At 42.7% G+C, this 17,551-nt stretch overlaps 1 protein-coding gene across 2 annotated transcripts in view; it reads right to left on the bottom strand.

Annotated features, from left to right (window-relative positions):
- The window catches only part of LOC125461751 (SH3 domain-binding protein 5-like), a 67,676-nt gene that overhangs the window by 12,356 nt on the left and 37,769 nt on the right, over window positions 1-17,551 (bottom strand). For both annotated transcript variants that reach the window (XM_048550892.2, XM_048550901.2), the window contains exons 4-7: window positions 9,930-10,094; window positions 5,285-5,415; window positions 3,008-3,050; window positions 321-540 (exon numbers count right to left, since the gene is read on the bottom strand). In XM_048550892.2, the coding sequence (XP_048406849.1) occupies window positions 321-540; window positions 3,008-3,050; window positions 5,285-5,415; window positions 9,930-10,094 (559 nt within the window). The remainder of the gene's footprint in view (window positions 1-320; window positions 541-3,007; window positions 3,051-5,284; window positions 5,416-9,929; window positions 10,095-17,551) is intronic.

The following is a 17,551-nucleotide window of genomic DNA, read 5'->3' as shown; positions in this document are numbered from 1 at the left end:
TTACTCTAAACCCAAGGTCTATCTAACATCCACTGCTACCTTAGACTATCATCCATATACACTATGCATTTGAACTGATGAGTCAAAAGAGAAATGATGCTGCAGCTCTTAGTCTAATGTTAACAAGTATTACTAGCAAAAGGATAATGGTCAAGAGAAACCAAAACAAAAAAAAAGAGATGAGTTAGAAATTCACATTTGGTAATGTGTAATGTTGTGCTTGGATGAGGGAAAAGATACAGAGTAAACGTTACAAGTCACAAATAAAATGCCTCCAAATAACTATCAACTCAATGGTAAAAAACACAAGGAAAACTCACCGGACAGTTCGTCAGGCTCAGTCTTTAAACTGGACAGATCTTCTAAAGAGTTTTCATTCCCTTCAGCACCAACTCCTCTTCCCCTGGGTCCCATCATATTGGAGCGTCTTCTTTCATGAATCTCATCAGAGATCATCTCTAGATTCTTCAGAGCAGCTTTGTACTGGCCTTTAGCTGCTGACAGTTTGGCTTGAAGCTCATCCACATTTTTCTTCAGTTGCTGTCAAATCAAAAGGCAGAGAATGTTAAAGGCCAATCACGTTTTCCAAACTGCATACAATCTGACAAAGCTTTAGGTAAATCTTGTGCGAGTATCAGATCCTGATCATCCAATAGTAACTGAGATGAGCTCAATTTCTGTCAGTAATTCCCATTCCCTTAGATTATGTTTTGGAGCCAAAAGGAAAATGTATTCCAAAGTGTGAATTAAGATGATTAAATTACATTTAATGTACAGTACAGTCAACCAAACTGATCTGTTTATTCTCATGAACCTTCTACTCCAGTTGACTCTTCCCACTGACCTGGTATCCTTCAATTCTTTGCGCCCTCAAGTATGTATCAAATATATCAACATCATCTGCTTCAGTCACTCCATGTGGCGGTGACATCCACATTCACATCACTGTGCACTCAGGAAGGAATGCTAACATTTGACAGTTCTGTACATTTGAATCAGGAGGAGGACTGGGCCATTCTGTTCCTCAAGCCTGGTCCACCATTCAATAAAACAGCAATTGATCAGATTGTGGATGTTCCTATCTACCGCTGACCTTTGACTCATTCCCAGGTCAAGCATCTACCTACCTCTGCCTTAAAAACACTCAATGCCTCTGGCAATTAGGGGGAAAAGAGGCATTGCAATGACTTAGGGTACTCCAAGAAATCAATTCATTGCATCTCCATCTTCAATAGAAAACTATTTTTAAGCACTGTCCCTTGGTTCAAGTCTCTTCAACAAGGAGAAACATTCCTTCAGCATCCACTCTTGTCAAGCTCCAATACAATGCACCTCTTCCAGACTTCATGGTACACAGGCTCAGTTTATACAATTTCTCCTCAGAAAATAACCATTCCCATCCCATCCCAGATATCAGACAAGGCAACATTCTTTGCAGATACAATGATTTTATGGAGGAAGGGAGCTTCCCGAACATATATGCTATTTTACCACAGTATGGCTGACCTGTACCTCAGCTTCACTTTCCTGCTTTTGTTCCATATCCCTTGATAGCCTCAGCAAAGAAAACTCCTTTTATCTCAGGCCTCAGTTCCAGCACTTGCAGGCCTTTTGTTTTAACAAAAACATTCCCAATTTTCACTCACTGTGGTGAAATAGAAATTGTAAATAAAACAAATCAATTTATCATGAATAGTTGAGCTGTTGTTTAATGAGGAACAATAACGCAGAATGAAGGACAATCTATTTCAAGATATCAACGTTAAGTCAGTGCTAAAAATCACAGATGAGGTTAATATATTCAAATTGGGAAACTTAGAATCCCTACAGTGTGGAGGCAGGCTATTTGGCCCATCGAGTCCACACTGACCCTTCAAAGAGCAGCCTACCCAGACCCACACCCCTACCCTATTGCTGTAACCCTGCATTTCCAATGACTAATCCAGCTAGCCTGCACATCCCTGAACACTAGGAGCAATCTAATATGGCCTAGCCACCTAACTTGCACATCTTTGGAGCGTAGCGGAACCCCACACAGACATAGGGAGAATGTGCAAATTCCACAGAGATAATCGTCCAACAGTGGAATCAAACCCAGGACCCTAAGTGCTGTGAGGCAGCAGTGAGCCACCGTGCTACCCCTTAATTTTCCCCTTTCTATCGACTCTTTCCCTTTCCATGCTGCTGTATTGCAGCTTGCGGAGATCCAATTCTCATAGTTGCCTTTGGATGGAAGCTGCATCTTCATCTATTACTGATTTTGAGGAGACAGAGTGAACTACTAATCAGAATCCATGAGAACTGCAGAGATCATAGTGAGTCAACAAAGTGTAAAATGCTGAGCGATACTCCCTACCTCTTGAAGCCAAATACACCCAATTACAGTGGCCTGAACATAGTGTGAAATATAAGCACAGGATCAATACTCACGAGCATCTAAGCTCTCATTTTCTTATCACTACCTGGCTTATTTCTCACCCAGTGAAACTGGAGGGGATAAATAACTCCATAAACCAATGACTGGTTTAATAAATGATTGCGTTTTCATTAGCTTTGGGCTGGACTGGTGTTATCCGTTATCATAGCCACTGGTCACCTTAAGCTTGTTGACAATACAAATGTCACCAAACGCATTTCTGATGAGTAAAAATGGCTTTCGGCATGTGAACCCCACATTCATACTTGTATAGTTGTCATGTGACCTTTGCCCCTTTTGGTGCATTTATTGGTTAAACTATAAAGATGAAAATCAAAGTACGCGAGCTAGTTTTTGATCATTACCACTATTTCCTTAGTTACGGAATGCAGTTACATGTTTGCTAAGTAAATTTACATCGGAAACAGATTTACCTCTATTGCCACGGGCAAAGCGCTTGATAAAAATTTGTAGCTGTGTCACCTCAGTAAGGCTGATGTTTGCTCAACAATCCATACTTAAAATCCTCCACATTCCTTGTACTACAAATAATCAAAGCCACCTAAACTAGAGTTTGAAGAAAATGCTTACCTCCAGCTGCAGGTAGTACTTTCCTTTGAGTTCAAAATATGGTCTGCACAAGACAGAAAATACACAGATTATAAAAGGAGTTTACATCATAACTTTGTATTAATTGTGATTAATATATCACAGTCAGGATGAGATGTTACAGTTTTATAAGACTTTGGTTAAGCCACACTTAAGAATAATGCGTTCAACTCTGACCGCTGCATTGCAGGAAGAATATGCAGAGGGTTTGGAGAGGGTGCAGAACAGGTTTACTAGATGCTGCCTGGATTAGAGAGTATGAGCAATAAAGAGAGACTAGAAAAACTCAGGTCATTTTCTCTGAAGTGGCAGAGGCTGGGGAGAGACTTTTTTAAATTCATTCACGGGATGAGGGCATTGCTGGCTCGGCAGCATTTATTGCCCATCCCTAATTGCCCAGAGGGCAGTTCAGAGTCAACCACATTGCTGTGGGTCTGGAGTCACATGTAGGCCAGACCATGTAAGGATGGCTGTTTCCTTCCCTAAAGGGAATCAGTGAACCAGATGGGGTTCTCCAACAATCAACAATGGATTCACTGTCATTGTTAGACTCTTAATTCCAGGTACTTATTGAATTCAAATTCCATCTGCCATGGCAGGATTCGAAGCCCAGTCCCCAGAACATCTTGTAGATCTCTGGATTAAAAGTCCAGCGATAATACCACTAGGCCATCACCTTGATAGAAGTCTATAACATTATGAGTCGCATAGATAGGGCTGACAGTCAGAATTCTTTTCCCAGAGTTAAGATGTCTAATACAGGATAAGCATTTAGGGCGAGAGGGGGAAGTTCAAAGGAGATGTGAGGGGTGAGGTTTTTACATAGACAGTGAGTGTTAGTTATCTAGAACTTGCTGCCAGAGATGGTGGTGAAGGCAGATGCGATAGGGAAGTTTAAGGGGCATTTAGATGAGCACATGATTATGCAAGAAATGGAGGGATATGGACCAGGGCAGGCAGAGAAATTAGTTTAATTCAGCGTTCTGTTTGGCACAACATGGGCCAAGGGACCTGTTCCTGTGTTGTACTGTTCTACGTTCTTTGTTCTAATTGCTGTACATATTTTCAGTTCAGAGTCTTTTGGTAATACAGAGCTTGGGAATTACTGAAAAAGGATGCATTTTGTCAAAGCTTTTTGACTTGCACTCATCAGAACAACTTGCAGGAATACTAATACAAAGCAAAATTAACAACAAAGCAGAAAATTCAGAATTGTTAGAAAGGCTTGTGTGTGCTGAAAGCTATATGTCTTCATACACAGCTTGATGTTTTCAGGCAGAAGGAGCATGTACACACAATGCTCCTGTTTCGACACAGCAAACTAGATGACCGCCATTCTCTATTCTCTCTCTCAGAGCAACATGTTGACCAATGAGTCAACCTGCCTGACTCAGTCTCAGCTTGAATCATACGAGGAACAGAAGCTGGAAGTTTACTGGATCTGAAGCTACTGGAAGAACAACAGGTCTCACAGTATCATATTCCAAAACAAAAACATAACCAGCAAAGGACTTGGAAGAGTGTCAGTGAAGTAATCAGATCTAGGGACCAAGAGCTCCTCGATGGCAAATTGAAACTTTACCTCAAAGAGTAGTTGAAGCCAGGGGAAGTTCTCTAGCAAACTGAGGCAGACTTATAGATGCTCCCTACAAAAATAAATAACTTGAAGATTGACATAAGGGAAATCTTTGGGAAAAGGGGACGTAAAGTTAAATGCTTAATGTAGACAGTTAGAAACCAGCTTACTGAGTTAAAATTGATTGTCTAATTATTATACATAACAGGACTTGGTTTATTAAAAAGTGACATCTGTGATTTGTTTTTTGATTAAGAGGAGTCATTTGGGTTTCTTTTTAAACGATAATAAACCTATCCAGGTCTTAACACTATACACGGGTCGAGAGCATTGATTGGGTTGTTACTTAAACAGATATAAAAGAGATACTAAGTGACAGCGTAGTGTGTTTTAGTTAGACAGAATATTCTTGTAATGTTACACGCTGTGAAAAAATCTAAACTGAGTAAAGATCGGCTTTAGCTTGATCCTTCACCAACTAGCTTTCAGGAAAATAAGGTGTTAGATTACAATCAAAACCAAAGACCTTTTCCTTCTCATCACAGCCAGGGAAATAACTTCCACTGATACAGCACTTTTCCCAACCTTAGACCATCCCAAAGTGGGTATGGAGGACAGCATGAAGGATGGGGAGCAGAGTGCCAGGCACACAATTTGGGTGGGGGAAAAAAGAAATCACTCACTTGGATTTATTAATGGCTCTTTTCAGCTTCTTCTCCAATTGTTTCATCCTGCTCATTGCTGCATTGTATTTCATAGCTGTGTCTCTGTGTAACAGCTCACTCCTCGTCTTGGTTTGCTCTGCTTCCATGACCTGCGTCAGAGAAGAATCAGAGGCATGAGCTCTAGTCAAGATGCCAGACATGTGGTGAGGACTTTTTAAAGCCAAAAATCACTTTAAAAAAGATTCAGATCACAAGTTTCAGCACTGGGAGGTCTGCCTGACCGCAGTATACTATTCGTGGTTTGTTTCAAATTTGTTCAGCTATAACTACAGAAACTGCAAAGCTTTTATTGTCCAACTGTTCATCATATTTCTGCCACCTTACCCATGTTACTTTTGCAGATTTAATGATGGAATTATTCTAAGCAGCAGGGAGACTTGTTGTGAATCGGGAATCCCTTTGATTCAGTAGTGGGCTTTGCCGTGATTCTTCAACTCAGCTCCAGCATTAGCATCCTGTTTCCAGGCAGGGAAGTTGGACAGGTGGCCAAATCCATCAAAGCAAGGATGGAGTTACAGGAACCCTGGAAGGGATCAGGCTGCTGAACTGTATATCAGATTCCTGATACTTCAAAAGGAATGCAGAGGGCAGGGGAAGTCTGGCAAACTCGCCTCAGATATAATGCCTCTCAAATTGATCAAATATTCCAGAGGTGGAGAAAAGCAAGTGATGTAATATGTTCAGGTCTCAAAGTCTCACCTTCTCTGCATTTTCCTGCATCACTATCCTCGGAATAACACACACTGCTGCTCCACTCAATCTTCTCCCTCTCCGGGCACTTCAGACCCAAAACTGAAATCCAACTTTCCCCATCCCCACTGCCATCATAGTTCATGCCATGCGCTTTAGTCACTCTTCATTATTGATGCTCTTCTCTCCTCAAACCCACAACTCTATTTAGGTTGCTTGCAGAGAGCACAGGATTGTGGGAAGGGGCAGAGAACCAAGGGCAGGGAACTCTAGCAATAGCCAAATTGAAGGTCACTGGCAGTATGTGCCCGTATCCACCTTAACGACCCGGAGGGTAGGGTACCAGGAAGCTCTTCCTTGGTTTGGGGTTCTGCTTCATTGGAGTTCGATCTGTGTATCCATCCCTCTGCACTGAGATGCAGCACAGGAATGAGAAAGCAGCTGCTGCTCTTGGTATTGCTCCCAGCTGTTTCACTTGTTCTCAGGTGCCAGGTAGAGCAGGTCCCCATGCTATGGTGAGTGCAAGTCAAAGTCACTGAAGTTCAGGACTGGTGAAGTGACTCGGAAGCAGTTGAAAACCACCTCAAGTCATGAAAACAAAATTTTAGCAGAAATACTGCAAAAACTAGCCTCTTGCCAGGCCATGGCCGCAGCTCATTAGTTTCACTATTTGAAGGCTTCCCAGTTTGTCAGTTTCACTCAAGAAAGATGCCCAGTCTGCACTCTGTCTCATGCATTCTGGCAAGTTCCTTACAGTGTGGGAAACCCTGTTGCTTCTTAAGATATTTTCACACAAGTATTTCCAACTCCATAATGCTTCCAAGCACTCATACAAACCTACGCTGGTTAAATACAAACAAAGAAACCTACAGCACAGGAACAGGCCCTTCGGCCCTCCAAGCCTACTTAAAAAGTAGTCAGATTCCCAACCCAATACTATTTTGAGGTTTTAACAAGCCTCCCACAACCACATTTTCCCTTGGCCATTAAAATTCAGCTCTTAAACTGGATTTTAAAAACAGATACAGGCATCAAGAGTCATTATTTCTTTTAACTGGTTTACATTTTCATGTCATACCGATCCACAAATACTTTTACCATTTAATTTTAGAAGATCAGATAAGGAATTTGACTCAAGGTAGCTTCATCAATACGAGGCATTGCTTGGGACTGCACCTGGTCACAAGTACAATACTTTTCCAATTAATTTTGTGACTAAATTTCTAAAGAAACAAATTAATCCACCATTCTCCAATATGTCATCTTCCATTAAAACAAAAAAAACTTTATTGAAAACAATAATACTTTGTATCGGAATTCATCAGTAATAATGATGAGACAGAACTAAAAGTGCGTCATTCAAGATGTGCAACTGGTTTCTGGTTTTCTGTTCTACATTGGCAGGAAATGCTTTGAACTATTTAAAATACAGTCACAACACTGAATATACTTTTAACGCTAATGCTCAGAGCTTTGATAGTTTATCACTTGGCACAAGAAGTCAAATGTCTACAAGTGACAACTTTAATGTGGAAGAGGCCAACACGAAAGGCATGTAAATCCTCCCCATGTTAACTGCAGTTGGAATAACTGCAAACTGGGGTTATAGTCAGGAACACCTCACCACACCACCAAGAGAACATTACTATTTTATTCCAAAAAAAAAGAGACAAAATTACATCAGGGCAGATGCCACACAGGCAGAACCCCAGCTCTTTGCCTCAGTTTGTTGAGGAAATTCGTGCAGGCGACAGTAACAGATTTACCAAATGGAAATTCCAGATGAGCAACCCACAGGAAGCAAAAAAAACGTAACTTCCCATCAACAGCTGCAGTCAATGACTGCTTTTCAGTTGAACCTGCGGTACCGAATGAGGAAGTACAGCAGCAAGAGACAGAAAGGAACCCCGACAAAACAGCAGCTTGTTCTCCTTGGCTCAGTGAAGGGTTATGAGGAAATTTAACAGACGTGCGCTCATGTATTAAGGGCTCTGATGGAGAAAAATCAAGAGAAACAGCTTCTAGTGGCAGAAGAGTCATTAGTCAGAGGAGGATGACATGAGATCATTAGCAAAGCAAAGCAGAGCACACTTTTGTTTTTTAAATTGTTTCTCCCTGATGGATGGTAGAAGCATATTAAATAGCAACTTTCAAAGGGGAATTGGATGTGTACTGGAAAAGGAAAGGTTTGCAGACCTGTTGAAGGAGCAGGGGAGCAAATCTGATGGTCCTTCAGGAGAGAAGCTACAAAGCATGGTAGGCTGCGGCAGTCTCCCTCTCTACTGTTTAGATTCCATGAGAATTGAACTTGAGCAGCAATCCTGGATTTGGATTGTGTGGTCTGACTGTCATCTGAACCACTAACCTTTGGGTGTTTCAACAGAGGTTGACCTTAGACTGAGGAGCAGTAATTCTGGATTAAACCCAGGAAAGAATTGTTTTATTTCACAAAGCCAATGACAGTGACAAGCAGCTTAGAGGATCTTCAAAGTGCACTTCTTGGAAGTATCTAAACTATTGTAAAAGGTCACTTGGCCCATCTAGATTATCACAGCTCAGAGATATTCAGCTTTAGCCTGCCAGCTACAGCACCTGAAATGCATACTCAAGGGAGTTGCTGTAGGAGTAAGAAGTCTATCTTAAATCACTCTTGCAAGCAATGAGCTCCAAACCCTCAACATACTTTAGACGAACTAACTACTCCTCAACTCCACTCAATCAATCCATTACTTTAACGCAATGTCCCTTAGTTATTAACCTCTCTTCTCATGGTAGTAATCCGTTCAATTGACTCTATCTAGGCCCTTTGTAGATTTTTATATACTTCGATTAAATCTCCCCTCTGCCTCCTGTTTTCCAAAGAAAATATTCCACCGATCCAATCTTTTCCATCATTCTCGATTTGTGGTAACTACCGCATAAATATCTTCTGTATCTTCTCTATTGCAACCACATCCCTTCTGCAATGCAATAGTTAAAAATGTGCAATGTATTTCAGATGTTGTCTGACTACTGTCCTATACAGTATTAGAATCAGAGTTGTACAGCATGGAAACAGACCCTTCAATTCAACCTGTCCATGCCGACCAGATATCCTAAACTGATCTATTCCCATTTGCCAGCAATTGGCCCATATCCCTCCAAACCCATTCTGTTTATGTAGCCATCCAGATGCCTTTTAAATGCTGTAACTGTACCCACCTCCACCAGCTCCTCTGACAACTCATTCCATACATGCACCTTCCTCTGAGTGAAAACGTTGCCCCTTGCTTCTAAATCTATCCCCACCCGCCTTAAACTTATGTGCTGTAATTTTGGACTCCTTCCCACCCCCCTCCCTGGGAAAAAGATCTTGGCAATTCATTCTATCCACAACCCTCATAATTGTATAGACTTCTACAAAGTCAACCCTTGGCCTTAAATGTTCCAGGGATAATAGCCCCAGCCTTTTCAGCCTCTCCCTACAGGTCAAACCCTCCAATCCCAGCAACAGCCTTGCAAATTTTTTCTGAACCCTTTCAAGTTTCACACTGTCTTTCCTATAGCTCTCCCATATGCATCCTCTTTGACCGAGCTAAGAAATATTCCATATCCCTCCTTGACCAGCTGATCTACTGGTCTTGCTACTTTTAACAACTTATGGAGAGATGCTCCATGGTTCAATATGAAGGCCTGGAATGACGCGAGGCTCAAATATTAATGAATGGCAGGAAGTGAGATTTGAGAGGGTGGGGAGCAAAGGTGAACAAACATTCCAAGCAGGATCATTTTTATTTCTGAGCATTTTAATGAATAAGTACGTTCATCAGAATCCAGGATCTCCAAAAAAACTCTCCTGCAGATTGGCTTCAGGAACAGGGACATAGGATTTGTTACCTGCAGACTCAGACATATGGATTAGAATTTGACTTACCCGCTGTGTAGCGTGATTAAGCATCTCTTGCCAGGCTGAATCAAACTGACGTTCCTCATCTTCTAGGAGCCTCTGTTCAGCCAGAGCAATAGTCTCTTTGGCCGCTCGCAACACCTCAGTAGCTCTTTGAAAATCTTGGGTCGCCTTCTGGGCCTCCAGCTGTGCCTGAGAAACAAAATAAAGAGGAATCTTTGTTCAAATGCACGTCCCTCAGAGATGCAAGAGGATCAGTACCAGCTGGTTACACTGTTCTGCAAAGTGCAGTATAGGAGGACACTGGGAAGCACAAAGTGAGAGAGACTTGGCACCTGAAATTCTGCTGTCACCCACCATTCCTGAAATCTTTAAGCTTTCTCGTCTACTGCCTCCAAGCCAGAGAGATCACGTGCTTGCTGCTGACTCCCTCAGCCACTTATATTCTTATATAGTACACGCTTCAAGTGTGTATATCAAGAAGTTGCACTGCAGAAATTCACCACAGATCCTCAAACAGCGCCTTCCAAACCCACAACCACTTGCATCTGGAAGAACAAGGGCAGCAGATATATGGGAACGCCACCACCTCCAAGCCACTCACCATCCTGACTTGGAAATACATCACCGTGCCTTCACTGTCGCTGGGTCAAAATCCTGGAATTCTCTCCCTAATGGCATTGTGGGTCAATCTACAGCAGTTGGACTACAGCAGTTCAAAGCAGCAGCTCACCACCACCTTCAAGGGCAACTAGGGACAGGCAAATAATGCTGGCTCAGCCAGCAACACCCACATTTCACAAATTAATAGAGCAAAAAAATTCATGCCAATTTGAATTCCAAGCTTTTTTCTTTTTTTTTGGGTGAGAGGAGTTGCAGCCCTCCCATTCCTCCTTTCCAGTCCTGGGTTTGCTACAGTTGAATCCAACTCTGGCAAATGTAGTGTTAACCTGCAGCAGCTTATAATCGACTCTTGGGCAGCTGTAGAACGTACTGTTTGCATAACTGTAGCCATTCACACTCCGAGTCCGACCTCCTGGTACTTCAAAATAATGTTGGTTCAAAGCGTCAATAACTGTAGCAAGCAAAATATCTATGAAATCATTCTGGAGAATGGATTCTTTTTATGATACAGGACAATATGAAAGGCCAGGATTTCCTGACACTCATTTTGTACAATACACACTTATCTGTCCTAGTCCAGACCCCTCCATATCAATGCAATGGCCAAGAAAGCACAACAGTGACTACTTCCTCAGGCAGGTAAAGAAATCTGGCATATCCACAAGGGTTCTTACCAATTTTGAAAGTTGCACCACAGAAAGTATCCAATCTGGATGCACGACAGCATGGTCTGGCAACTGCTGTTCCCAAAACCACAAAAGAGAGTCGCGAACACACCCCAGTCCATCATGCAAACCAACCTTCCATCCATTGACTCCATCTATACTTCCCACTGCCTTGGGAAAGCAGCCAACATAATCAAAGACCCCTCACACCTCAGTTATATTCTCTTCCACCCATTTTCAGGCAGAAGATATAAAAGTTTGAATACACGTACAAATATATTCAAGTTCTTCCCCACGGTGATCAGACTTTTGAACAGACCTCTTGTGAGATTGAGAGACTAGCTAAGAGGAAAAAGGAAGCATAAATCAGGTCCAGGTGACTGAAGACAGACGAAGCTTTGGAAGAATATCGGGAATGTAGAATGAATCTGAAATGAGGAATTAAGAGGGCTAAAAGGGGATATCTTCAGCAAAGATGGTTAAGGAAAATCCCAAAGCCTTCTATTCATATATAAAGAGCAACAGGGTAACTAGAGAAAGGATTGGCCCACTTACGGACAAAGAAGGAGAGTTATGTGAGACAACAAAGTGTGGAGCTAGATGAACACAGCAGGCCAAGCAGCATCTTAGGAGCACAAAAGCTGATGTTTCGGGCCTAGACCCTTCATCAGAAAAGCTTTCTGATGAAGGGTCGAGGCCTGAAACATCAGCTTTTGTGCTCCTAAGATGCTGCTTGGCCTGCTGTGTTCATCCAGCTTCACGCTTTGTTATCTCGGATTCTCCAGCATCTGCAGTTCCCATTATCTCTGAAGGAGAGTTATGTGTTGAGTCAGAGAAAATGGGTGACATTCTTAACAAGTACTTTGCATCAGTATTCACCAAAGAGAGGGGCATGATGGACGTTGAGGCTAGGGATAGATGTTTGATTACTCTAGGTCAAGTTGGCATAAGTAGGGAGGAAGTGTTGGGTATCCTAAAAGGCATTAAGGTGGGCAAGTCCCCAGGTCTGGATGGGATCTATCCCAGGTTACTGAGGGAAACGAGAGAGGAAATAGCTGGGGCCTTAACAGATATCTTTGCAGCATCTTTTAAACATGGGTGAGGTCCCAGAGGACTGGAGAATTGCTAATGTTGTCCCATTGTTTAAAGGAGGCTAGCAGGGACAATCGAGGTAATTATCAACCGGTGAGCCCGGCTTCAATGGTAGGGAAGCTGCTGGAGAAGATACTGAGGGATAGGATCTATTCCCATTTGAAAGAAAATGGGCTTATCAGTGATAGAGATCATGGTTTTGTGCAGGGAAGGTCATGTCTTACCAACTTAAATCGAATTCTTTGAAAACATGACAAAGTTGATTGATGAGGGATTCGCTGTAGATGTCATACACATGGACTTCAGTAAGGCGTTTGATAAGGTTCCCCATGGCAGGCTGACGGACAAAGTGAAGTTACACAGTGTCCGGGGTGTGCTAGCTAGATGGATAAAAAAACTGGCTAGGCAACAGGAGACAGACAGTAGTAGTGGAAGAGGGTTTCTCAAATTGGAGACGTGTGACCAGTAGTGTTCCACAGGGATCTGTGCTGGGACCACTGTTGTTTGTGATATATGTAAATGATCTGGAGAAAAGTATAGGTGGTCTGATTAGCAAGTTTTCCAATGACACGGAGATTGGTAGAGTAGCAGGTAGTGAAGGGGACTGTCAGAGGATGCAGCAGAATATGGATAGATTGGAGAGTTGGGCAGATAAATGGCAGATGGAGTTCAATCTGGGCAAAAGCAAGGTGATGCACTTTGGAAGATCTAATTCCAGAGTGAACTATACAGTAAATGGAAAAGTCCTGGGGAAAATTGATGTACAGAGAGATCTGGGTGTTTAGGTCCATTGTTCCCTGAAGGTGGCAACGCAGGTCAATAGAGTGGTCAAGAAGGCATACGGCATGCTTTCATTCATCTGAAAGGGTATTGAGTACAAGAGTTGGCAGGCCACGTTGCGGTTGTATGACACTTTGGTTCGGCCACATTTAGAGTACTGTGTGCAGTTCTGGTCACCACATTACCAAAAGGATGTGGATGCTTTGGAGAGGGTGCAGAGGAGGTTCACCAGGATGTTGCCTGATATAGAGGGCGCTAGCTATGAAGAAAGGTTGAGTAGATTAGGATTATTTTCATTAGAAAGACAGAGATTGATGAGGGACCCGATTGAGGTCTACAAAATCATGAGGGGTATAGACAGGGCAGATAGCAAGAAGCTTCCTCTCGCCTCCCCCGCCAAGAGTGGGGGTCTCAATTACTAGGGGTCATGAGTTCAAAGTGAGAAGAGGAAAGTTTATGGGAGATATGCGTGGAAAGTTCTTTACGCAGAGGGTGGTGGGTGCCTGGAATGCGTTGCCAGCAGAGGTGGTGGACGCAGACACAATAGTGTCTTTTAAGATGTATCTGGTACATGGATGGGCAGGGAGCAAAGGGATACAGACCCTTAGAAAACAGGTTTAGACAGAGGATCTCGATGGCGCAGGCCTGGAGGGCTTAAGGGCCTGTTCCTGTGCTGTTATGTTCTTTGTTCTCTCAAATGTTAATTCTGATCTCTCTCTCTGCACCTTCTCTGCGGCTGGAACACTGCGTTCTACATTCTGTCTGCTACCCTAGTGCACTTTGTATGGCATGATCTGCCTGTATAGCTTGCAAAACAACATTTTTCACTGTATCTGTGTACATTTTTCTTTATTCATTCAGGATAAGGGCATTGCTGGCGAGGCAGCATCTATTGCCCATCCCTAATTACCCAGAGGGCAGTTAAGATTCAACCACATGGCTGTGGGTCTGGAGTTACCTGTAGGACACACCAGGTAAGGATGACAGTTTATTTTCCTTAAGGACATTAGTGAACCAGATGGGCTTTTCCAACAATCACAATGGATTAACGGTCATCATTAGATTCTTAATTCCAGATATTTATTGAATTCAAATTCCACCAACTGCCATGGCAGGATTCAAACCCAGGTCCCCAGAATGTCAACTGGGTCTCTGGATTAACAGTCCAGCAATAATACCACTAGGCAATTGCCTCCCCTGACACAATGAAAAATGAATCAAATGAAAATCAATCATCTAGCAGATCCAACAGTACAGTACAGTAAAATAATGTTCTCTGACCTTTGCTCCCATTTCTTCTTGGGTTCAGCACATTTGGATACAACTTGAGCTCTCTTCTGTGTATCGATTAAACTGACATAGAAATGACCAGAAGCCTGAAGTGATTGTTCCCTGGTCCCCACAAGTCAGCACAGACATGACAGATTTTAACAGCAACTCATATTCCGCTTGGGAACAGCAACTCATATTCCGCTTGGGAACCCTGCAGCCCAATGGTATCAATGTGGACGTCACAAGCTTCAAAATCTCCGCTCCCCCCACTGCATCCCAAAACCAGCCCAGCTCGTCCCCTCCCCCAACTGCATCCCAAAACCAGCCCAGCTCGTCCCCGCCTCCCTACCCTGTTCTTCCTCTCACCTATCACCTCCTCCCACCTCAAGCCGCACCTCCATTTCCCACCTACTAACCTCATCCCGCCTCCTTGACCTGTCCGTCCTCCCCGGACTGACCTATCTCCTCCCCACCTATACTCTCCTATCCACCTATCTTCTTCTCTATCCATCTTCGGTCTGCCTCCCCCTCTCTGCCTATTTATTTCAGAACCCTCTCCCCATCCCCCTCTCTGATGAAGGGTCTAGGCCCAAAACGTCAGCTTTTGTGCTCCTGAGATGCTGCTTGGCCTGCTGTGTCCATCCAGCTTCACAATTTGTTATCTCGAATTCTCCAACATCTGCAGTTCCCTTTATCTCTGATCACTGATTTTAATGAACGGCTTTACTGATAAAACTCAGCTTGTGACTCCAGGGTCACAAAGCAACCCTCTGAGTGGACTAGCAAGTAGCCTGCACTATTAAACAGGCTCTGTTGACTGTGGGAATATTGAATCCTGCAAAAGGACCCAAAACACTTTTAAAAAGGCTTGGCAAATAAGAGCTGTAAGCAGTAATATAATATTCTAATGCAGCTCAGTAGGAAACGCAAACAGACTACAACATGGTTGTTTGCATCTGTTCTTATTTCACCACGTATTATTTTCTGAAGTGCAGAAAATAACGAGTTGGGTGAAGTAATTACATGAGCGTAAGGAATGACAAGAAACACAGTCTTAGAGCTCAACTACTCTATTCTGGAATATATCTTCAACATGAGCAAACCCATACTGATTCCCAAAACTGAGTTTTTAAAAGTATTCCCAGTAAAAATACCATTGTAAAATAATCTAACAAATTAACAGAGGCAAACAAGGAAGAGGTTTAATTAGCAATCAAAAAAAAGTGATAACCACACGCACGCACGCGCACACACACACACGCGCACACACAGGGAATCCCACGTGTAAAAGGCCAGGCCTATTTTTAAATAAAACACCTGAAATTCAGAAGGAATTTCATCAGATTCTTCTCAAACAGAACAAGAAGCGAAGGCCTTCAGAAACACGCAAAAATGAGCACAAAGACAGAAGTGGCTTATTCTAAAGTAGGCCCGTAACATAGCAACCACTTCCTATCTAAAACCTGGGCTTTCAGCTTAAAGCCACCAGATGCACTACATTTAACTCAAATGCCCCAGCGACATTAGATTCATGTTGTACAAACAAGCAAATTTAATAAAATGCTCTGAAAAATAAGAGGGATTTTGAAAGAGCAGAGAGAGAGAAACTGGTTCTACTCAATAGGAACTGTAGAAACTGAATGCGATTTTAAGCACTCGAAACAATCCTGCAGATCTTAGAAGCAAACACAAATGATGCACAGCATAAAAAAATTGTTACTGTATTAGGGTGGAGGATCCAAGGAGAAAACATATAGAACTAGCGAAGGAAGTTAGCTCCTTATTTAGGGAGAACTGCTTTATTTTGGATTATTTTTATTTTTATTTATATTACATATGCCAAGTCACTGCTGACTGATGCAGACTGTGAAATACAATGGGCAATTTTAATGTATTTCATAATTGCCACAGTAACCCATTTACTCTAACTACTGGGCTTCAATTTAGTTAACTTTATTTTTTCATCCTCTCCCTGTTCTATTTCTCAGACGAGATGCCCATCCTGAATGAAGATCATCCTAAACAGGAATTCTCTTCCACAAATCCTCGGACCAACACATCAAAGCGCTGAGGCCCTCAACATTCCTTGATTCACAGATCTTGCTGTAATACTTGTTGCAAATTTAGAAAAGTGCAGCTTAACCATGCAGGCGAAATCTTAAGCACGAAACAAAAGATGGTTGAGTGGCTGGAGTGTTAACACTTCAAAAAAATCTGAAATCCAATCCACCCACTCTACTTTTAATGGAGATTGAGAGAGAGCAGGCAACAAATCACACAAGGGAGGTAGGATGATCACTTAAGTGCACTATTGAAGCAACAAGCATTCTCCCAGGTTAAACCCTGATCGCCTCACTGCTAAAGTGAGACAAGGACATCTTCCTGGGAAGTGAAATATTTTTACGACACAGTTTGTGGCCTAAGAGGAACAGGAATGCTTTCATTCAGGCCACCAAGTTTCTGTTGGGAATAGATCTCACTCACACCCCTCTCAACACACCCAGCCACTTGTAAACCTACCCAAATCAATGTAAGGCCGCAAACATATCAAGTTCACATCCATCTGTCTAAACGTACACTGCAGTTACTAGTCTGAGCCCATTAGCTCTTGAATCAATTCCAGCCAGAGGATTTGGTTCATGCCCAGTTGCAATGCAGACTGTGTTAGTCAGCAGTGTCTTGGCATATGTAATATAAATAAAAATAAATACTGCCACTAAATGTGCACCCACCTTTGTGTCACTAATCACTTCATGTAATTACGGAGAACAGAGTAACTCCAATTATCTCCCTGATCAAGCTTCAAAAGTCAAAATAAAACAAAAGTGGAATTTGAACAGGGCTGGAGACCGGCAGATGAATGAGATGGGGGACAAGTGCTGAATGTATATCTCTGCTGAGGCTTCTACAATACAAGGGCCAGGCAAGTAAGTTTTTAACGTCCGGGCCTCGTCTGCACAGGCAGCAAGAAGCAGTCAGTTAGGCAGCTAGTGGCTACAGGGTTCAGCAACCAAGGGAGGCAGAGTGTGGAAGGAAGCCCATGTAAGCAAGGCCCCAACTTTCCTTCTGGTGCTGTTATCTCCTAAGAATCACAGAATCCCTACAGTGTGGAAACAGGCCCTTTGGCCCAACCAGTCCATACTGAACCTCACAGCATCCTAGCCAGACCCATCCCCCTGTAACCCAGCTAATCTACACCTCCCTGAACACTATGAG

Source organism: Stegostoma tigrinum, chromosome 2 (assembly GCF_030684315.1).
Source record: "Stegostoma tigrinum isolate sSteTig4 chromosome 2, sSteTig4.hap1, whole genome shotgun sequence".
Lineage (NCBI taxonomy): Eukaryota > Metazoa > Chordata > Chondrichthyes > Orectolobiformes > Stegostomatidae > Stegostoma > Stegostoma tigrinum.
The sequence above is the reverse complement of the archived record's forward strand: the minus strand, read 5'-3'. Positions and strand labels throughout refer to the sequence as shown.